At 37.2% G+C, this 24,537-nt stretch overlaps 1 protein-coding gene across 1 annotated transcript in view; it reads right to left on the reverse strand.

The window, feature by feature from the left end:
* Window positions 1-24,537, reverse strand: part of LOC129668970 (uncharacterized) — a gene marked incomplete at its 5' end in the record, with an annotated part of 287,543 nt that overhangs the window by 164,066 nt on the left and 98,940 nt on the right. Inside the window, 1 exon segment of the mRNA XM_055597009.1 lies at window positions 18,817-18,900. Coding sequence (XP_055452984.1) covers window positions 18,817-18,900 — 84 coding nt within the window.

Below are 24,537 nucleotides of genomic sequence, written 5' to 3' on the forward strand. Positions count from 1 at the left end.
CAACTATAGTCTCAAATGAAGGGAAAGAAAAGAACTGTTGTGAAACTTATCCAATGAAATACATAAAGGAAATCCTTATACCAGGAAGTAAATGGCAAATTATAATGATGAAATAACAGTAAGGAAGTACAATTATAAATTGTGAAAATAGGAATAAATAGTATTCCTTCTTTTGAGTTTTCTGAATTATTTTTTAAAATGAAGCAAAATTGTAGTATTTCAGAATGGGCATGTAGAATAGTTGTAACGTGCTTGGCAAAAATAATCATGGCCCTTGATGTGACATTCAGAACCACAGAAAAAACAATTCTACATGTAATTGGCAAAGGGGTAACATATTCTGTATTTCATTTAAATGGCTGACGTGGAATGAAACTAGAAATAAGTAGCTAAAGAGGAAAATCATCACACTTCTAGAAATAAAATGGTATATTCATAAATTATCATAGAGCTAAGTAAATATCAAATGAGGTAAGAAGTACAAGTAACTAAATAAGGAGAACGCAAGATATTAAGTATGTAATATGCTAACTTGTATTGCAATATAATTTTATATACTTAAGTACATGCATTAGAAGAGAAGAAAGGCTGATTTCCATAGTGGCTGTATCAGTCTACACTCTGAACATCAGTGAATAAGGTTCCCCTTTTCCATATTCTAATCATCACAGAACTATCATCTTTAGCTATACCCTTACTAGATATATTTCTAAAAGACGCTATATCCTACCACAGATAAATCTTCACATTCACATTCACTGATTTTCTCTTTTTAATACATAGGAAATGGAATCAGTTTAGATGTCCATCATCTGATGATAATAAAATTGTGGCACATATACAGATTAACTTTTTTTTCATATGTAAAAAAAATTAACCTACAAAATATTATAGTGGGTGAGAAAACTTAGGCCCATAAAGACAAACGCTGTATCTTCTGTCTCTTATGTATGCAGATACTAACTTTGAATTTTTAGATTCCTATGTCTAAGTCTGAATGAATGTCTTTAGTGTTCAGAAAATGATCATGGAAGCGAGAGGAGAGGGACAGTAAAAATCATATGACAGGAACATAAGGGGCAGGGCAATATAAGTCCTACAAATGTTTATACAAGGATGGAGGCAAAAATATAGTGAAAATATAGAGGTGAGAAAGGGTTAATTAAAATTCAAGATATATGAAAATGCCATAGAGAAATCTACTGATTTAAAACTAAAAATGCAATTGAAAAAAGGAGAGTCTGAATGGGTGCAAAATGCTATACTTAAGTCATTAGTTTTTCTGTTTTGTTTTATTGCTTCTTCTGTTTCTTGAGATTATAAAATAATTTTACCATTTCCTGTTTCATTTTCCTCCCTCACACTGTCTTACATATATCACTCCTTTTCTCCTTTTCTCTTTCAAATTCATGGCTTCTTTTCCATTGATTGTTGTTATATATAGAAATACATATATATCTATATCTATCTATCTATCTATCTATATCTATCAATCAATCTATATATATATAGATCGATATATATATATCAATCAATACATACAATATTGTATTGTACAATATATATATATATCAATAAATACATATATATCTATATCTATCTATCTATTTATCTCTCTCTCTCTCTCTCTCTCTCTCTATATATATATATATATATATATATACAACATTCGCAGTTTGTATAATTTGAACCTCAACTCTACACAAAAACTGCAGGCAACTGCGGAAAACTGAAAATGGATGAAACAGTCTTCTACAGGAAAGAGCATAAAAATTGGTTATCCAGTACCAAACAGTCATAGTTTTTCTTAATTGTGATATTTTTGTTAGTTCTTGGAGAATTCCCTATATCCATACAGTGTATGTTGTTTATATTTACAACCTCTCTTCTCTTCTTATCTTCTCGCAGATCTATCCCATAACCCAACACCTCCCAAGTATGAATCTTATTTTAAAACAAATAACCATCATGTCCAGATGTAATGCTGATATACTTGTGTGGGGATACCATCTCCTGTTACCTGGTCAATATACCAGGGCTTACACACCTACAGAAAACTGACTCTTCCTTCCTTAGAAATCATTCACAGTCAAATACCTCTTTAGGTTAGGGGTAGGGACTCATGAGCTCCTCCCTACTCCATGCTATCATGTTAATTGACTTGATCAGATCATGTGCAGGCAACCATAACTTCTGTGAGTTCATAATTACAAATAGTATTCTCTCATCCAGAAGACAATGACTTACACTTCAGAAAATGCTTCTTTCAAAAGCCACAGGTTATCCTAAAAAAAAGATGATAGGGATACCTTCCCTTGAGTTATTGGTAATGGATGTACAGGAAACCCTTAAAACAATTTGGAGTATTGCCAGTATCTTTGTTGCCAACTGCAATGCTATGCTAAGGCCCTGTTGCTGAAAACACCACATACTTTGGTCACAGTACCTGAATAATCAAGTTGGTACTGACTTGGAAGCTTCTTCCCTGCTGGTTAGCTTTCATAGTACCAAATGAACACACATTCTTATCAGTAGTCCAGACACTTTCTCCATAATTGATGATATAGTAGAATAAAAAAAGTCTCAACAAATATTGAAAAATTGAAATAACATCATGTATTCTGACCACAATGGAATAAAGTTAGAGATGAGCAGCAATAGTAGCTATAGAAATTTCACAAACTCATGGAAAAAAAAATCACACTATTGGATGACTGAATAGACCACGAAGAAAATTAAAAAATTCCTATAACTGAAAGAATACATATCATATGAAAATCTATGGAATACTGTGAAGGCAGTTCTAAAATGAAAGTGTATAGTGTTAATTGTGGAAATAAAAATTTGAGTGGTCTTGAATAAATAAATGATATATACCAAGGCCTTGGAAAAACTAGTACCAACCTCAAGCTCTCAGAGAGCAGAAAAGATGACCTGATCAAAATTAATGAAATTAATGACAGAGAAACAAAAATAACAATACAAAGAATTAAGATAACAGCTGATTCTTAGAAAAAAAATTGACAAAAATTCTTAGCCAAATTAAAAATATAGATGAATATAGATTTTGTTTACTCTATATTATATGGCTAATATCCACTTTTAAGTGAGTATATAAGCATGTGTGTCTTTATGATTCTGGGTTACCTCACTCAGGATGATCTTTTCTAGTTCCAGCCATTTGCCTGCAAATTTCATGATTTCCTTGTTTTTAATTGCTGAGCAGTATTCCATTGTGTAAATGTACCACAAGTTTTGTATCCATCCCTCAGCTAAACAACAAGGAGAATCCTAGGGAAGATGCTTAATCCTCATTCAGAAGGGAAAACAGGATAGATATCAGAAGTGAGAAAAGATAAGGAAGAGGACAGGAGCCTACCACAGAGGGTCACTGAAAGACTCTACCCAGCAGGGTATCGAAGCAGATGCTGAGACTCATAGACAAAATTTGGGCAGAGTGCAGAGAATCTTATGGAAGAAGGAGGAGACATAATGACTTGGGGACTTGAGATCCACAAAGAGACCAACAGAGCCAAAAAATCTGGACCCAGGGGGCGCTGCAGAGACTGATGAATCAACCAAGGACCATTCATGGAGAGGACCTAGACCCCTGCTCAAATGTAGCCCATGGGAAGCTCAGTCTCCATGGGTGTTCTCTCATAAGGGGAGCAGGGAATGTGTCTGGCACGAATTCAGTTACCTGCTCTTTGATCACCTTCCTGAGGAGAGGTGGCCTTAGTAGGCCACAGAGGAAGAGAATGCAGACAGTTCTGATGTGACCTTATAGGCTAGGGTCAGATGGTAGCGGAGGAGGCCCTCCCATATCAGTGGATTTGGGGAGGAACATGTGTGTGGGGGGAAGAGGGTGGGACCAGGAGGAGATGAGAGAGCAGAATATAGTCGGGATACACAGTGAATAAATTAAGTAATAAAAAGTATGAGATGACCCAAACTAATAAAATTAGAGATAAAAGGGAGAAATTACAGTCGATTCCAATAAAATTCAGAAAACTATGAAGAGATACTTTAAAATCAAGTGAGTTTGTATATGCAGTGACATACTGTAATGTCTAATCTTTGTTGTCAACTTGACATACTTGGGAAGAGGGAGCTTCAATTAATAATTTGCCTCTATCAGCCTAGCCTATGGCCATGTCTGTTAGGCATTTTCTTCATTTCTAATTGGTGTAAAAGGACTGAGCTCTGAATCTCAGCAGTACCATTTGTAGAGAGGTGGGCCTGGGCTATATTTTAAAAAAGTAACTGAGTAAGTCAGGGCAGCAAGGCAGTAAGCAGCATGCCTCCATGGTCTCTGCTTCAGTTCCTGATTCCAATTTGCTGTCTTAAGCTCCTGAGCTGGCTTCACTAAATGATGTAATGTAACCTATAACGTGAAATAAACCACATTCTCCCAATGTGCATTATGTGTTTTATCATAGCAACTGAGGATCAAAAAAAGGCATGTACAAAAATTAAAGAAAGATTAAATAAATTATTTAAATGAACCTATAACCAACAATGAGATTGACACAGTAATAAATCTCACATGAAAAAAAGCCAATGATAAGATAGATTCACTGCAGAATTCTATAAGAACTTCAAAGAATTAAATTCAATACCAATTAAGCTATTCCATAAAATGGAAAAGTCAGAATACTGCCCAAGCTCTTTTATGAAGACAGTATTAGCATGATATCAAATCACAATAATTTTATTGATTGCCATAAAATCAAAGATATCATATAAAGAGACAAGCAAAAAAAAAAAAAAAAAAGGAATTTGCAGATTATCTTCCTTTTGAACACAGATTCTATTTGGCTAGTTTTATGTCATCTTTATAAAAGCTAGACTCCTCTGAAAGTACAAAACCTCAATTGAGAAAATGCCACCATAATATTCAGCTATAAGGAAATTTCTTTATTAGTGATTGACAGAAGAGCGCCCTGCCTCTTTTGGGTGGGGCTATCCATGGGTTGGTCATCCTGGCTTCTATAAGAAATCAAGTTGAAGCCATGATGAACAAGCCACTAATGAGCACACTCCAATCCTATCCCCATGGTGTCTGCATCAGATCCTGCCTCTAGGTTCCTTTCCGGCTTGAATTCCTGCCCTTATTACTTGTGGTGATGAACTGCTATATGGAAATTTGAGTAAAATAACCATTCTTTCACAGATTGCTTTTGGCCATGGTGTTTCATCATAATAACAGTAACCTTAACTAAGACAAGTTGGTATCAGAATTAGGGTATTGCTGTGACAGACCAGAACAAATTAGGTGGTTTTAGGGAGGATTGTGGAAGGAATTTGGAACTTTGGGAAGGAAAAGCCATTGAGTGTTGGTGAGCTTGGTGGGCTGTTTTGGGGGTCTGGAAGATAAGAATGTTGACAGCAATGCAGAAAATGGAGATCTGGCTTGTAAAGTTTCAAAGGAAAGCAAAGACTCTTCTAGGTATTTTGTGTGAAGAATTTGTGGTATCTGGTTAGAGGGAACTGAAGAATCAGCAGCTATAAGACAAGAGAACAGAGCCACTGAAGTAAAACCTTTGTGTTACTAGAACAATGAATGCTGGTTAAATGGAGCTGAGAAATTATCAAAGATCAAGAGACCAGGACTGTCAAAGCAGATGCTGAGCCTGATGGCCAACTGACGGGCAGAGTGAATGGAATTTTATGTAAGAAGTGGGAAATAGTAAGAGCTGGAGAGGACAGGAACTCCACAAGGAGAGCAACAGAACAAGAAAATTTGAACACAGGGAACTTTCTAGAGACTCATACTCCAACCAAGGACTATTCATGGAGATAACCTAGAACCCTGACAATGCAGCCACTTCTGATGAGAACTGATAGACTAAGATCAGAAAGAAGGAGAGGAGGACCTCCCCTATCTTTGGACTTGGGGAGGGGCATGCATGCAGAAAGGGGGGGAGGGTGGGACTAGGAGGGGAGGAGGGAGGGGCTTATGGGGGGATACAAAATGAATAAAGTGTAATTAATAAAAGTTAAATAAGAAATTTAAAAAAAGAGACCAGGATCATTCAAACAAAACCCTTTTTCTTTTTCTCCTTCCAAAATTTATTTTTATTTATTTATTTATTTATTTATTTATTTATTTATTTATTTATACTTTATTTACTTTATATTCTGATTGTAGCCCAGTTCCTCATCTCCTCATGCTCCACTCTCCCTCACTCTTTCCCCCTATCACCTTACCCTAGTCCTCAGAAGGGGAGAGGCATCCTCCCTTACCATCTGACTCTAGCCTATCAAGTCTCATCAGGTCTGCCTGGATCCTCTTTCTTTGCGGCCAAGTAAGGCTGTTCCTACAGGGGGAAATGATCAAAGAGCAGGCAACAGAGTCTATGTAAGAGATACCCCTTCTTCCCCTTACTAAGGAAACCATATGAAGTCTGACCTGACTATAGGCTACATCTGAGCAGGGGTCCAGGTCCTTTCCATGCATGGTGTTAGGTTGGTGCACCAGTCTTTGCAGGTACCCATGGGCCTAGATTTTTTGGTTTCTTTTGTCTCCTTGTAGAAATACTACTTATCATTTTTAAAAAGGAAATCATTAAATTATTTTTTTCTGAAAAGATTATTTTTCTTTATTCATTTTTTAAATTAATTATTTCAATTTATTCACTTTGTATCCCACCTGTAGCCCCCTCACTCATTTCCTCCTAGTCCTACCAACCCTCCCTCTTCTCTCCTTATGCCCTTTCCCTAGTCACTTAATAGGGGAGGATATTTGCCCCTTATCTCTGACCCTATCCTATCAGGTCACATCAAGACCAAGACTGGCTACATCATCCTCTTCAGTGGCCTGGCAAGGCTCTATCCCCAAGGGAGAGGTGAACAAAGAGCTTGGCCAATGAGTTCATGTCAGAGAGAGCCCCTGATCCCCTTACAAGGGAACCCACTTGGAAACTGAGCAGTCTTTGGGCTTCCTCTGAGAAGGGTGTCTAGGTCTTCTCCATGCATGGTCCTTGGTTGGAGTAACAGTCTCTGTAGGACCCTCTGGACCCAGGTTTTTTGGCTCTGTTGTTCTCTTGTGGCATTCCTGTCTCCTCCAGGTCTATTTTCCCTTTCTTCCTCAAGGTTTCCCGCACTCTGCCCCACATTTGGCTATGAGTCTCAGTATCTCCTTTGACACTCTGATGGGTAGAGTCTTTCAGAGGCACCCTGTGGAAGGCTCCTGGTCCTGTTCTTTGGACATTTGCTAAATTATGCTCATAGAATCCTATTCATAATAAACAGAATCTGGAAACCACCTAGATATTCCCCAGCTGAAGAATGGATACAGAAATTGTGGTCCATCTAAACAATGGAATACTACTCAGCAAATAAAATAAATGAAATCATGGAATTTGCAGGCAAATGGATGGAACTAGAAAAGGTGATCCTGAGTGAGGTAGCCCAGAAGCAGAAAGACACACATGGTATATACTCACTTATAAGTGGATATTAGCTATATAATATAGGATAAACATACTAAAATCTATAGTCCTAAAGAAGCTAAACAATGAGGAGGACCCTAGGGAAGAGGCTGAAATCTCACTCAGAAGCACAAACAGGATAGATATCAGAACTAGGAGAAGACAGGGAACAGGACAGAAATCTACCACAGAGGGCCTCTAAAAGACTCTGCCCATCAGGGTATCAAAACAGATGCTGAGACTCATAGCCAAACTTTGAGCCAGATGCAGGGAAACTTTGGGAAGAAGTGGGAGATAGAAAGGCCAGAAAGGGACAGAAGCTCCACAAGGAGACCAACAGAGCCAAAAATTCTGGGCTCAGGGGGACTTGCAGAAACTGATAACCCAACCAAGAACCATGCATGGAGAGGTCCTAAAACCCTTGCTCAGATGTAGCCCATAGACTCAGTCTCCAAGTGAGTGTCATAGTAAGGGGAGCAGGGGTTGTCTCTGACATGAACTCAGTGGCCAGATCTTTGATCACCTCTCTCTGAGGGTGTGTATGAAGCCTTGCCTGGCCACAAAGGAAAATAATGCAGCCAAGCCCTAATGAGACCTAATAGGCTAAGGTCAGATAGAAAGGGAGGAGGTTATCCCCTAACAGTGGACTAGGGGAGGGGAATAGGGGGAGAAGAGAAAGGGTGGGTGGGACTTGGAGGAAAGGAGGTAGGGCTGTAACCAGGATACAAAGTGAGTAAATTGTAATAAGTAAATAAATAAATAAATAAATAAATAAATAATAGATAGATAGATAGATAGATAGATAGATAGATAGATAGATAATTTTAATTAAAAAATGTTCAACGTTCTTAATCATCAGGGAAATGCAAATCAAAATGACTCTGAGATTCCATCTTATTCCTGTCAGAATTCCCAAGATCAAAAACTCAGGTGACAGCACATGCTCACAAGGATGCAGAGCAAGGGGTTCACTCTTAATTTTAAAAAAGAATGCATACTCAGAAAGGAGAACAGAGCAGAGTAAGTTCAAGACTGGCTTGATTCTCATAATTTCTATGAAACAGAAAGCAAGACACTGTCACAAAATATATTAACAAACACGGTTCTACATTAAACCATTTATATAATTACTGAATAATTTTGTACATTTGGTTCTACTCATATGATTTTATGTAATACACACATATGCCGTTAAAGGTGTCCAATGGTTTTGTCAAGGTAGCAAAATGAAATGTTGTCAATCTTTAAATATTCATGAATTTTTCACAGGAGACCTCTACAAATAATTTAACATATTCTCAATGGGTAAATATGCTCCAGTGCATTCAATCTCAATGTTTAAAACTGAATTACTAAAAAAATGGCTGAAGAAAATCTCAATTGAATCCAGATAGCTAGTAATTTACTAGAAGAGAGGCTATATCTCAAAAGGATTAAGAGCCTATAGGTCACACATGCTTTCTCTGACACAACTCAACCTCTTTTTTTAAATATGTTTTCTGCAATCACAACCCAAATGACATTTCAAAGAGCAACTCCATCATTCTCCTGCTTTTTGCACTGTAACGTCAAAAATCATTTATAAAAATTATACATCTAGTGAGTGAACTGGAAAATAATTGTGTTTAGTATGGTCAAGGCACTTCCCTGAGTTGATAAAAGAGAAACAAATTTCCTTTTCTGAAGGAAGCTATTCTATAATAGTAAGGCAATTTCATAACATAAAAGAAAAACAACACAATCCCACATATGAAGACAAAATTTTAAGACATTATAAGTATAACAAGAGGGTATGGATTAAAGAAACCTCATAATAAAGATAAAAATCAGCTTTGAGGAGACAACATAATCCAGATTATAACACAAAAATGATTTGAAATTTTTAGTGATATGAGTAAAGACAAAAAGTATTAATAAAGTGAATTTTAAAGAAAGTTTCCTGGGAGCTGGAGAAATGGCTCAACAGTTAAGTGCACTGGCTACTCTTCCACAGGTCCTGAATTCAACTCCCAGCAATCACATGGTGGCTCATTAGCATCTCTAATGAGATTTGGTGCCTTCTTCTGTCCTGCAGGCACACACAGCCAGAACACTGTATACAGCATAAATAAATAAATCTTGAAAAAGAAAGTAGCCCATTACAACATGGGCAATTATAATATTTATATATAGAGAGAGACATTACAGATATTAAGAATATAATTTAGTGGATATTTTCACTTATGAGCCTAAGTATTTGGAATTAACTTTCAGATAAAGGACATTTACAAAGGCTTTGAATAAGCAAATTGTAATGTATAACAAAGAAGTGTTTACAGAATAAATGGGCTTTTTGCAATACTTACAATACCTGATTAGTTTGGAAGTTATTACCTTTTAAATTCAAGATGTGCATTTCTCAACAGAGGAATATTGAATGGCAAACACTTAAAAAATGTACAACGTCCTTAGTCATCAGCAAAATGGAATCAAAACTACTCTGGGATTCCATCTTACACCCATCAGGATGGCTATGATCAAAAACTCAAGTGACCTACCAATCCATTAGCATGGGACAATTACTATCCTACCAAAAGCATTCTACACATTTAATAGAATTTCCATAAAAAAATCAACACAATTTTTACTTCATATGAACAAACAAACAAACAAACAAACAGAATAGCTAAAACAATCCTGTACATTAAAAGATCTTCCGGGTACTACAGAGCAATAGTAATAAAAACTGCACTGTACTGGCATATGAACAGACTAATGTATCAATGGAATTGAATTGAAGACCCAGAAATAAACCCACACACCTATGGCACGTGATATTTGACAAGGACGCCAAAACCATACAATGGAAAAAAGATAGCATCTTCAACAAACAGTGCTGGACTAAACTCGATGTCTACATGTAGAAAAATGCTAATAGAGCCAGATCTATAACCCTATACAAAATTAAAGTTCAAGTGGATCAAAGATACCAACATAAAACCAGACACACTAAATCTTTTGAGAAGAAAAAGTGGGCAAGAGCCTCGAACTTATTGGCACAGGAGACAATTTCTTGAATAGAACACAAGCAGCTCAAGCTCTAAGTTCTACAATCAATAAATGGAACCTTGTGAAACTGAAAAGCTTCTGTAAAGGAAAGGGCGCTGTCATGAGAACAAAACAACAACCTACATACTTTGAAAAAGTCTTCACCAACCCTACATCAGACAGAGGGCTAATATCCAGAATATATAAAGAACTCAAAGAAGTTAAACACCAACAAACCAAGTAATCCAATTAAAAAATGTGGTACAGAGCTAAACAGAGAATTCTCAACAGAGGAATATCAAATTGCAGAGAAACACTTAAAGAAATGCTCAACATATTTAGTCATCAGAAAAATGCAAATCAATACAATTCTGAGATTTCATCTCACAACCTTCAGAATGGCTAAGATAAAAAATTCAAGTGACAACACATGCTGAAAAGTATGTGGAGAAAGGAGAACCTATCCTCCATTGCTGGTGGGAGTGCAAACGTTTACAACCAATTTGGAAATCAATTTGGCACTTTCTAAAAAATATAGGAATAGTACTACTTGAAGATGAAGCTATACCACTCTTGGCATATACCGAAAACATTCCTCACTATTCAATAAAGACATTGCTCAGCTATGTTCACAACAGCTTCTTTGTAATAGCCAGAAATTGGAAACATCTTAAGTGTCCCTCAATGGAGAATGGATACAGAAATTGTGGTATATCTACACGATGGAATACTACTCAGCTATGAAAAACAAGGAAATCATGAAATTTGCAGGCAAATAGGTGGAACTAGAATAGATCCTGAGTAAATTAATTTTATTATTTCTTAATGCTACTGTTTGATATTAGCTCATATAGGAATATAAACAAAGTAATTCTATTTGATAATCGAAGTTGTTCCTATTAAAATATATACATAATTCTCTTTTACTTACATATAACTAGGTACATGATTCCAAAATTATTATACAAAAGATAAGATTCAGGTGATACACACACACATACACCTATTAAAATATAGGAAATTTACTTTTTATGTAATAGATTGAAATATCTAGTTAGTGGATGTACATTCTTGTCAGAGTTGTCTGGAAGTATTTTAAAAGGTTTTTTTTCCTCTTTTTTAATTTTTTGTAATTAATTACACTTTATTCACTTTGATCCTCCCATAAATCCCTCCCTCTTCCCTTCCTAATCCCACCTTCCCTCTCCCTTCTTCACACATACCCCTCCTGAAGTCCACTGATAGGGGAGGTCCCCCTCTCCTTACTTCTGATCTTAGTCTATCATCAGGAGTGGCTGCATTGTCATCTTCTGTGGCCTCGTAAGGCTGCTCCCCCCTCAGGGGGAGGTGACCAAAGAGCAGGCCAATCAGTTCATGTCAGAGGCAGTCCCTCTTCCCATTACTATGGAACCCACTTGGACACTGAACTGCCATGGGCTACATCTGTGCAGGGGTTCTAGATTATCTCCATGCATGGTACTTGGTTGGAGTATGAGTCTCTGGAAAGATCCCTGTGTTCAAATTTTCTGGTTCTGTTGCTCTCATTGTGGAGTTCCTGCCCTCTCCAAATCTTACTATTTCCCTCTTCTTTCATAATATTCCATGCACTCTGCCTAACAGTTGGCCATAAGTCTCAGCATCTGCTTTGATACTCTGCAGGGCAGAGCCTTTCAGAGGCCCTTTGTGACAGGTTCCTAGGTTGTTTCCTGTTTTCTTCTTCTTCTGATGTCTATCCTCTTTGCCTTTCAGGATGGGGATTGAGCATTTTAGTCAGGGCCCTCCCTCTTGATTAGTTTATTTAGATGTACAGATTTTAGTAGGTTTATCCTATATTATATGTCTATATGAGTGAGTAACAGAGCTAAACAGAGAATTCTCGATAGAGGAATATCAAATGGCAGAGAAACACTTAAAGAAATGCTCAACCTCATTAGCCATCAGGGAAATGCAAATCAAAACGATCCTAATATTTCACCTTACACCCATCACAAAGGCTAAGATGAATAACTCAAGGGACAACACATGCTGGAGAGGTTGTGGAGAAAGGGGAACCTTTCTCCACTGCTGGTGGGAATGCAAACTTATACAACCACTCTGGAAATAAATCTGGGACTTTCTCAGACAATTAGGAATAGCGCTTCCTCAAGACCCAGCCATAGCACTCCTAGGCATATATCCAAAAGAGGCTCAAGTACATAATAAGGATATTTGCTTAACGATGTTTGTAGCAGCTTTATTTGTAATAGCCAGAAGCTGGAAACAACCCAGATGCCCCTCAACTGAAGAATGGATACAGAAATTGTGGTACATCTACACAATGGAATGTTACTCAGCAATGAAAAATAAGGAAATCATGAAATTTGCAGGTAAATATTGGGACCTGGAAAGGATCATCCTGAGTGAGTTGCCCCAGAACCAGAAAAGTTTTTTTCTCTCTCTCTCTGTGTATGTGTTTGTGTATATGTTTGTGTTTGAACACTGGAAGAGTGAATGATTCTATCTCGCTGACATAAGAGTCTGAGGTCTCTTTTCTTGGGTAGAAATAATTCAGATGTCTGAATAAAGTAAACATAATTCACTATGCTTATCAGGGGAAATTTGTTATTTTTTTCTGAATCTGGTGGGTCAATTAAGATACTTGATTTACTCATACATGTTTCTGTATTTTTGCCCTTCCCTATGTCTAGCATTTTATCCATACAACTACCAATTTATCTCCTCATTTACCTACCCACCCATCGAACAACCCATTAGGAGTGATAGTTTTTAATGAAAATATCTATTGATTCCCAAATTTGAAACTTTTGGTATATCTCACAGCAAAGTTAATAATAAACCTTGAAGTAAATTTTAAGACTGTGTTTAATTGACGCAAAAATACTCAATAAAATACTTGCAAACCGAATCCAAAAACACATCAAAGATATATCCACCACGACCAAGTAGGCTTCATCCCAGGCATGCAAGGGTGGTTCAACATATGGAAATCCATCAATGTAATCCACCACATAAACAAACTGAAGGAGAAAAACCACATGATCATCTCCTTAAATGCTGAAAAAGCATTTGACAAAGTCCAACACCCATTCATGTTTAAAGTCTTGGAGAGATCAGGAATACAAGGCACATATCTAAACATAGTAAAGGCAATATACAGCAAGCCTATAGCCAACATCAAACTCAATGGAGAGAAACTTAAATCAATCCCACTGAAATCAGGGACAAGACAAGGCTGCCCACTATCTCCTTATCTCTTCAACATAGTACTTGAAGTCCTAGCCAGAGCAATAAGACAACTAAAGGAGATCAAGGGGATACAAATCGGAAAGGAAGAGGTCAAAGTGTCACTATTTGCAGATGATATGATAGTATATATGAGAGACCCCAAAAATTCAACCAGAGAACTCCTCCAGCTGATATACACCTTCAGCAAAGTGGCAGGATACAAAATCAACTCAAAAAAATCAGAAGCCCTCCTCTATACCAAAGACAAAAGGACCGAGAAAGAAATTAGGGAAACAACACCCTTCACAATAGCCACTAACCACATAAAGTACCTTGGGGTGACACTAACCAAGCAAGTGAAAGACCTGTTTGAGAAAAACTTCAAGTCTCTGAACAAAGAAATTGAAGAAGATCTCAGAAGATGGAAAGATCTCCCGTGCTCATGGATTGGTAGGATTAACATTGTGAAAATGGCCATCCTGCCAAAAGCAATCTACAGATACAATGCAATTCCCATCAAAATACCAACTCAATTCTTTTCAGACCTTAAAAAAAAAGATTCTCAGCTTCATATGGAGAAACAAAAAAACCCAGAATCTCCAAAACAATCCTATACAACAACCGATCATCTGGAGGTATCTCGATCCCCGATCTCAAGTTGTACTACAGAGCAATAGTAATAAAAACTGCATGGTATTGGCATAAAAACAGAAAGGAGGATCAATGGAACTGCATAGAAGACCCAGAAATAAACCCACACACCTATGAATACTCGATTTTTGACAAAGAAGCCAAAACCATTCAATGGAAAAAAGACAGCCTCTTCAACAAATGGTGCTGGTCCAACTGGATGTCCACATGCAGAAAAATGAAAATAGATCTATATTTATCACCCTCCACAAAACTAAAGTCCAAGTGGATGAAAGACCTCAACATAAAACCAGATACTCTAAATCTGTTAGAAGAAAAAGTGGGGAACAGCCTAGAACTCATTGGCACAGGAGACAACTTCCTGAACAGAACACCAACAGCACAGGCTCTAAGAGCAACAATCAATAAATAGGACCTCATGAAACTGAAAAGCTTCTGTAAAGGAAAGGACACTGTCATCAAAACAAAACGACTGCCTACAGTTTGGGAAAGAATCTTCACTAACCCTTTATCTGACAGAGGACTAATATCGAGTATATACAAAGACCTAAAAAAGCTGAAAAGCAGCAAACCATGTAATCCAATTAAAAATGGGGAACAGAGCTAAACAGAGAATTCTCGACAGAGGAATATCAAATGGCAGAGAAACACTTAAAGAAATGCTCATCCTCATTAGCCATCAGGGAAATGCAAATCAAAACGACCCTGAGATATCACCTTACACCTATCAGAATGGCCAAGATGAACAACTCAAGGGAGTTTTCATCAGTGGAGAAAGGGGAACCCTCCTCCACTGCTGGTGGGAATGTAAACTGGTACAACCACTCTGGAAATCTACCTGGCGCTTTCTAAGACAATTAGGAATAGTGCTTCCTCAAGACCCAGCTATACCACTGATAGGTATATACCCAAAGTCTGCTCAAGTACACAAAAGGGATACTTGCTCAACAATGTTTATAGCAGCTTCATTTGTAATAGCCAGAACTTGGAAACAACCCAGATGTCCATCAACGGAGGAATGGGTACAGAAATTGTGGTATTTTTACACAATGGAATACTACTCAGCAATCAAAAAAAAGGAAATCATGAAATTTGCAGGCAAATGGTGGGATCTAGAAAAGATCATCCTGAGTGAAATATACCAGAAGGAGAAAGACAAACACGGTATATACTCACTTATATAGACCTATAAGATGTGATAAACATAATGAAATCTGTACACCTAAAAAAGATAATCAAGAGAGCGGACATGGGGCAAGATGATCAATCCTCGTTTAGAAAGACAGATGGGATGTGTATTGAACGTATGACAGGAGTCTACTGAGCGTATTTGAAAGACTTTAACTAGCAGTGTTTTCAAAGCAAAGACTCATGACCAAACCTTTGGCAGAGTACAGGGAATCATAAGAAAGAAGGGGAGTTAGTCTGATGGGGAAAAGATAGGAGCTCCACAAGGACCAAATATATCTGGGCACAGGGTCTTTTCTGAGACTGACATGCAACCAAGGACCATGTATGGATATAACCTAGAACCTCAGCTCAGATGTAGCCTGTGGTAGCTCAGTAACCAATTGGTTTCCCATAGTGAGGGGAACAAGGACTATTTCTAACAGGAACTCAATGACTGGCTCTTTGGCCTCCCCACCTCCCAAGGGAGGAGCAGTCCTGTTAGGCCACAGAGGAGAGCTTTGCAGCCAGTCCTGAAGATACTTGATAAAACAGGATCAGATGAATGGGGAGGAGGTCCCCCCTATCAGCGGACTTGGAAAGGGGCACAGTGGAGATGAGGGAGGGAGGGAGGAACTGGGAGGGGGACACGGCTGGGATACAGAGTTAATACAATGTAACTGATAAGAGAAAAATAAAATTAAAAAAAAAAGACTGTGTTTAACCTTCTGTTCTATTATGTACTAAGCCTGTAAATGTTAAGCCTATCTTTAAGTAAACAATATAACAGCCAACCTTTCTTGTCTTGGATTTGGTATTAACAACCTTTTGTAACCTACAATAATACATAGGTTTAATCTTTTGTTGTGTACTTGTCCATTGATCCGACCTAGAATAATGTATGTGTAAATGCTGAGTCTTTAATCAGGTGCTGAGAGCAGCCAGCAGGTTGGAAGCAATGTTATACAATAATATCTGTCACAAATATTGAAAAGATCCTGTAGATACAGCTTGATAACATATGTGTGCATTACTAGTTACTAATCTGGGTCAGTAAAATAACTTCTTCCGATTTAAAACTCTGTTTTATATTTCTATAAGAATCCTTTATTCCTTTCCCATGCCATGTTGTCTGTGCTGTTCAATAAATACACATCTAAACTCTTTGTTAGGGAAAGACAGAAACAATAGGGAGAGAAGTAGAGAGTTCAAGTTTCGGCTCCCTCTTGGTCAAATTAATCTAAGAAAAATATGTTTTTTTATTTTTTTTCTGATTTTATTTCTTAATGCATTATCAATTTGTTCTGGTGTCCTAAGATAAAAAACATTTGATGAGTTAGTGAAGTACCTATCCACTAACCCATCTACCCATATGTTTTCCTTATCCTTCTATCCATCGCTGTATTCATCATCCATCTATCCATCCATTCATCCACATTTTCATTCATTCAACAAGCATTAATGTCTTACCTTTTTTCTCTTTTTTATTAATTACACTTTATTCACTTCATATCCCCCCATAAATCCCTCCTCCTCCCCTCCTAATCCCACCTTCTCTCCTCCTTCTTCACGCATGCCCCAATGTCTTACCTTTTTAACACCACTATTAAGTGTTGTAATTAGAGAAAATAATAGGAAAAAATGTCATAGACTGAGTAGAATTCGGTGTGATGGGCTTATTACCAGTATTTATTTTTTTTACACAGTATCATGTGAGTAGAAGACACAGATTAATTCTTCCTGAAGTTTTGGGCAATTTTCACAACAGAAACATTATTTGTGTTTCATCAATGTCGGAGAATGAAAAATAATTAAGAAAACAGAAAAAGAAGAATAAGAAACCTACGTATAATAGAAAGTTATTAAAATGCCCAAAGAGGAAGAACATAGGGCATAATGGTGAATATAAGGGTATTTATAGTATGGCTAACAGATTCTAGGACAGGGAATCATAGGAGGTGGGGATATAAAAGGTTGATAAAATTTCCACAAATGCGTATGTTATGCTAGCGTGTTAAAGCTACTAAAATTATCTTAGATACACAGAAGTTCGGCTCACAAAAGTTATTTCTTAATATAGAACAATGTAGCATGGCTTATATGTATCCAAATGATAATATAAGGAGACAGATTTTATCTAAGTCGCTAAATTCTAGTAACACGTGGAATGATTTTTAAGCCATTAAGTTAAAAAAGCTAAAGCAAGAAGGAGGAGCATGGGTAAGATGATCAATCGTGACTCAGAAAGAAAAACAGGTTGGGCATTGGAAGAGGGAGAAAACAGGGAACATAACAGGTGCCTACCATGGAGGGCCTCTGATAGACTCTACCCAGTAGTGTATCAAAGAAGATGCTGAGACTCACAACCAAACTTTGGGCAGAGTGCAGGGAATCCTATGAAAGAAGGGTTAAGTAGTAAAACCTGGAGAGGACAGTTGCTCCACAAGGAGACCAACAGAAACAAATATCTGGGCACAGGGGTCTTTTCTGAGACTGATACTCTAACCAAGGACCATTCATAGATAGAAGCTAGAACCCCTGCTCAGATGTAGCCCATGGAAGCTCAATATCCAAGTGGGTTCCCTAATAATGGGAACAGGGACTGTCTCTGACATGAACTAAGTGGTGGGCTCTTTGAACCCCCTCCTGAGGGGGGAGCAGCCTTCCCAGGCCACATTGGAGAACAGTGCAGTCAGTACTGATGAGACCTGATAAACTAGGGTCAGCTGGAAGTGGAGGAGGACCTACCCTATCAGCGGACTTGGAGAGGAGCATGGGAGGATATGAAGGAAAAAGAATGGGATTGGTAGGGGAGGAGGTAGGGGGCTACAGCTGGGATACAAAGTGAATAAACTGTAATTAATATAGAGAAATAGAAATTTCAGTATCCTAGTGGATTCCTTAGTAAGGGGAATAGGGACTGTCTCTGACATTAACTCAGTGGCTGGCTCTTTGACCTCCCCACTCCCAAACGAGGAGCAGCCTTGCTAGGCCACAGAGAAGGACATTGCAGCCAGTCCTGAAGAGACCTGATAAACTAGGATCAGATGGAAGGGGAGGAGGACCTCCCCTATCAGTGGACTTAGAGAGGGGCAGGGAGGACATGAGGGATGGGGGGTGGGTTTGGGAAGGGATGATGGAGGGGGCTACAGCTGGGATACAATGTAAATAAACTGTAATTAATATAAAAATAAAAATTTAATTTTAAAAAAGATACAAATAAATAAGTCTTTAAAAATAAAAAAAAATTAAAAAGTTTATCCCTCACAAATAGTTAATTTCTCAGTACCTGAAATGAATTTAAATTACTTACAACTGATACATGTTGAATGAGTGGAATATAATCAGGTTTACGTTTCACTGAAGAACTCATTGCTTCAGGTTCAGTTGTAATTGGCTAAGAGCAAAAGTAAAATAGGTTTAAACAGCGGACTAATTTGATAAAGAAAGGAAACCACACTATTTATTGATGGCCCAGACAACTCAATTGGCATTTTTCATATTTCCATGAAAAAGTTGTATATAAATATGTGTACACTAGTATACATAAACAGTGCATGAAAAAAGAGAGATTCTTGTATGTTAGACATTATTCTCAATGTTTTGGGAATGTGTTAACTCTTTAAATACTTATAACAAAACTGTGAGGTAGGTACAGTTATACATATGAAAAAAACCATGATATGGAGAAGTAAATTAATCTCATCAGTAATATAAGTTATGGAATTCAGATTTGAACTCAAGAAGCATAAAAATGCAATAGACAATTTTAATCACTAAACAAGTTTAATAAATTTAGAAGTCTAAATTTATTTTCTTTTCCTCTTCTTAATTATATATATTTACAATTTATTCACTTTGTATCTATTCCTGTTATAGCCCCCCAAAACATATATACAAGTTTCAAAATATGGACCTACAGGTTATATTTAGGGATATATGTGTATATACCTATATACCTATACATATATGCATACAATAATAATCAGTGGACGTGAAAAGGCCAGGAATTTGAAGGGTTGAGAAGGTTTGGAGGGAGAAATGGGAAGGGAGAATATTGTCATTGTATTATAATGTAAAAACATCTTGGGCACAGAGGTTCTTGCAGAGACCAATACTTCAACCAAGGACCACGCATGGAGAGGACTTCCTGCTCATTTTCCAAGTGGGTTCCTTAGTAAGGAGGGCAAGGGCTGTCTCTGACATGAACTCAGTGGCTGGCTCTTTGATCACCTCCCCCAGGGGGTGGTGCAGCCTTGCCAGGCCAGAGATAAAGATGATGCAGCAAGTCTTGATGAGACTTGATAAACTAGGGTCAGACAGAAGGGCAGGAGGTCCTCCCTTCTCGTTGGACTAGGGAAGAGGCATGGAAGGAGAAGAGGGAGGGTGGATGGGACTGGGAGGAGATGGACGGGGCTACAGCCAGGATACAATGTGAATAATTTGTAATAAGTAAGTAAATAAACAAACACACATAAATAAATGAACAAAAATTTAAAAATGCAAATAAATTTAAAATAATCGTACATATAAAAGAAATACATTTTTAATTGGAAAAGTATGAAACTTAATTTAAGCTCCACAGCTTTTATTCCAAATGTCAATTCTGCTTGTATAGCAGTTCATTGAGCTGGATAGGCTTTGGGTCTACTTGATGTTGATGTGATGTTTTTTATTCATTTGCAAGATTTTGCAAAGCTAGTTAACTTATTTTTATTTACTTTTCATTTATTATTATTACTATTACTCTTATTATTATTTACGATTTATTACTTTGTATCCCAGTTGTAATTCTCTTCTTCCTCTCCTCCCTCATCTCCTCCTGGTAGTCCCACCCTCCCTCCCTGTTCTCTTCACATCACTCTCCCCTAGTCCACTGATAGGGGAAGTTCCCCTTCGTTATTGTTTGACCCTAAACTATCAGGTCCCATCGGGACTGCCTTGATCCTCTTCCTCTGTGGGCTGGCCAGGATGCCCGACCTGGAAGAAGTGATCAAGGAGCAGGCAACTCTTCCTGTTTCTGTTCCCCTTACTAGGTAACCCACATGGAGACTGATCTGTCTATGGGCTTCATTTGAGCAGGCGTTCTAGGTCCTCTTTATGCATGGTCTTTGGTTGATGCATCAGTCTTCACAGACCCACCTGGGCCCAGGTTTTTAATGGCTTTCTTATTCTCTCCGTGGGGCTTCTGCTCCCTCCATTTCCTTCTATTCCCCCCTTCTTCCATAAAAATCCCTATGCTCTGTCCACAGTTTGCCTGTGATTCTCTGCATCTGCTTAGATCCCTTGAGGGTGGAGTCTTTTAGAGGACATCTGTGGTAAGCTCCTGTTCTGCTCCCTCTTGTCACAGCTTTTGCTGTGTATCCTGTTTGCCCTTCTGAATGAAATTAAGCATCTTCCCTGGGATCTTCCTCATTGTTTAGCCCTTTTAGGTTTGTAGATTTAGTATATTTATCTTATATTATATGGCTAATATGCACTTATAAGTGAGTATATACCATGTGTGTCTTTCTGCTTCTGGGATACCTCACTCTGGATGATCTTTTCAAAAAAAAAAAAAAGGCCATTCTATGAAAAGCATTCTACAGATTCGTTGCAATTCCTATCAAAATACAATACAATTCTTTATACACCTAGAAGACTAAATTTAAAAGCATCATGTGAAATTGATTTAAGAATTTTCCTATGAAACATAACAAATATCAGGATCTATTTTAATGCTTTATTAATATTAAAATTGATTTAATACGATCTGGTGTTGCAGTAAGACTAACATCTGAATGAGTATATTATACAAAATACATTGTCTTCTGTTGAACTTCTGGAAAATTGCTAAGCAGTACACTTAAAGAAGTAGTTGGATCACTACATATCAGAATGAAAAAAAATTTATATCATCAAGATTTAATTATGAAGAAATGAAATATAGTAAATTATTAGCTAAAACATTTCATCAAAAAAAAAAAGCTCAAAAACGAATGGCTTGATGGATGATTTCTATGAAACATATTGGAAAAAATATCACAAACTTTACTTAAATTATTTTGTGAAACTGACCAAAGAGTATTTTTTCAAATTCATTATACATGGCTAGCCTTTCTCTGAGACAAAACTGCAGGTGACAAAAAAGAAAGCTATGAGCCAGCATCCTTATCTAATGTAAGAATTTTCAACAAAACATTAGCAAACCAAATCCAAAGGCATATGAAAAGCAATTCACTGTGATCACATAGAATTTTTCTTAATCTCAAAAATGAGGCTCAACATTAATGAATCAATAAGAATGGTAAATACACATACAAAATGAATAATGAAACAATACAATCATCTCTGTATGTACAAAATCAGAATTTAATAAAATTCAAAACAAGAATGCTGAAAATTTCTGTACGAAGGGAGAACATTTCAATATAATAAAAATCATAAAAATAAGGAAGCATAATAACACACTGAGTGGAGTAAAGCTAAAAGCTTCTTTTTTTAATCTGGTGCAAGCCATGGATCTATATGATAAATTCATCCATTTAATTCAACATACTACTGGAAGTCGTAGTTTGAATAGTTAACAACAAACCAACCAAACGAACAAATAAGATATTAACATAGGACTATTCCTCAGTCAAGTTTTCTTTATAAATGCATTTGCATATAAAAATTCCTAAGAAAAATGTATTAGAACTAATAAATGTGTTCATGTGTTCTTATTCCCAGTGTTGGAGATTAACCATGGTGCCTCACACTTGTTGGGCAATGAGTCTATCACTGACCTACGTTCCCAATCACTAAGTTTAATAAATTACTTCAATCAAGTTGCAACCTATATAACCAGTATAGTAGCATCATCATATGCTACTTACAATACCAAAATTTAAAACATTTAAGAGTAGATTTAATCAAAGCACTGAAAGATCAGTAAGACTGAAAATATGATATGTTAATGAAAGAAACTGTACCAGATACAAAAAATGACAAGATATATTATAGTCATAGATTGGGAGACACACTAATATTATAATTCCATGCTACTCAAAGCAATCTATACATTTTTACAACCCCCTTTGAAATGCAAATGATATTTTAACATGATAAATAAAATACTAAAATATTATTGCAACTACTATAACACTAAACCACTAACATAATCTTGATCAAAAACAGAAAACAGGAGACATTACTACCTGCTGCTATGGTAATCAAACAGAATTGTATTGACATAAAAATAACCACATAAATCAATGGAAGAGATTAGTAACCTAGCTGTGAGACTATATATTTACAACCAGTTGAATTCTGACAATGTTAAAAGCTACACTACAAAAACATTATATTTTTAATCACTGATGGTAGGCAAACTAGATGTCTACATTTGGTTTTATATAACCCAACTCTTCCTGCCTACTAGTTACAAAAAACATAAATGGAAAATAACTCAATATCTTATATGCAAGGCCAGAAATCCACAAAACTATGGGAAGAAAATGTGAGAAACATTTCATGCAACTGACAGGGCAAAGCTTTTTTGAACATACCTCAAAAACATAGGAAATAAATGTTATAAAAAGACAAATGGTATTCTATCAAATATCAACTTCCCACAAAATAATCTACAGAGTAAAGAAATAACTTACAGAACTGGAAAAATATTAGAAATTACTCATCCAAAAAATGTTGATATAAAAAATAAAGAAATCAAAATCTCAGTAGCATATGAATATCACAATTGAAAATTAGAATTTGCTCCCAAAATTCATTTTCTAAAAGACATGAGAATGGCTGACATGTATGAAAAAGTAGTAAATATTGTTAATAATCAGAGAAATGAAAGTCAAAAAAAGAAGGAGATATAAACTCACTCTAAACAGGTTACTACTATTGATAAGGTAATTGATAACATGAGACTACGGAAAAAGTGCAACCTTTGAACACAGTTAATGAGAATGCAAATTAGTATAGCTATTACAAAAAATACATAGAGTTGCCCAAAAAATACATAAAAGAAAACAGTAAATGCAACGTTGTAAAAATCCATTAGTCCTAGAGAGGAGTGCACAGCTTCCGAACCAGAGCGTCGCCCAGCCGCCATCCCAGACAGAGACACACAGCTTCTAGTCCAGAGTGAGGCACCCAGCCTCCAGAAAAGAGAGGAACCCTCAGTTGCCAGCCTAGAGAGGAGTGCACAGCCTCCAGACCAGAGCAGCGCCCTTAGGCGCCAACTCGACCTAGGCGCACATTCTCCAGGCCCAGAGCGGAGCACTCATCCCCTGGCCCAGAGACTTGCTGGGTGCTCCTCTCACCTTCTTGAACAGAACTGTGTGCCCCAGGATACCAGACTGAGTTTCCCTGTTGGGAGAAAACCCCACAGCTAGGGAATCAGCAGGCTCTTCCAGAGGGTTATACCTGGAAAACAGTGTAACAACAACAACAAAAGCTCACTAAATTCAGAACGAGAAACCCAGCAGGGACGCAGCTGTCTTGAGAACTTCTACGAATGAGAGGAGAGCCCCCCTGACGAACAAAGACCACAGCTACTACTCAGAGCTATACACCTGAGGTGAGCAGTGAAAATTCCTGAGAAACACTGGCCATAGAGTGACCATACCCAAAAAGCAGAGGAGCCTCCTTCAGGAAAAATCATCTTCCAGCCAAGGGGATTCTCCCTACCTCAGGACTCCAAGAAGCACAGAAACTAACAGCCAACACCTAAAACAGCCCAGTGGGTAGAGGTCAGAGTAAAAGCTCAACCAACAAAAGACAGAGCAATATGGCATCTCCAGAACCCAGCCATCCAGGAGCAAGCAACCCGGGACAACCCAGCATAATAGAAAATCAAGAAGATGACCTTACATCTATGCTGATGAAGAGGATAATAGAGGAAACAAATAAAATATGTAAAGAATTAGAGGAAGATAAAACCAAACAGATCATGTCTATCCATAAAGAAATGGAAGAAGTTAAAGATAAGCAGATAATGGCCATCTGTGAAGAAATACAGGAAGATGCAGCCAAAGAGTTTGCAGCCTTCAGAGAAGAAATA

Source organism: Psammomys obesus, unplaced genomic scaffold (genome assembly GCF_907164565.1).
Source record: "Psammomys obesus unplaced genomic scaffold, mPsaObe1.curated_primary_1811, whole genome shotgun sequence".
Lineage (NCBI taxonomy): Eukaryota > Metazoa > Chordata > Mammalia > Rodentia > Muridae > Psammomys > Psammomys obesus.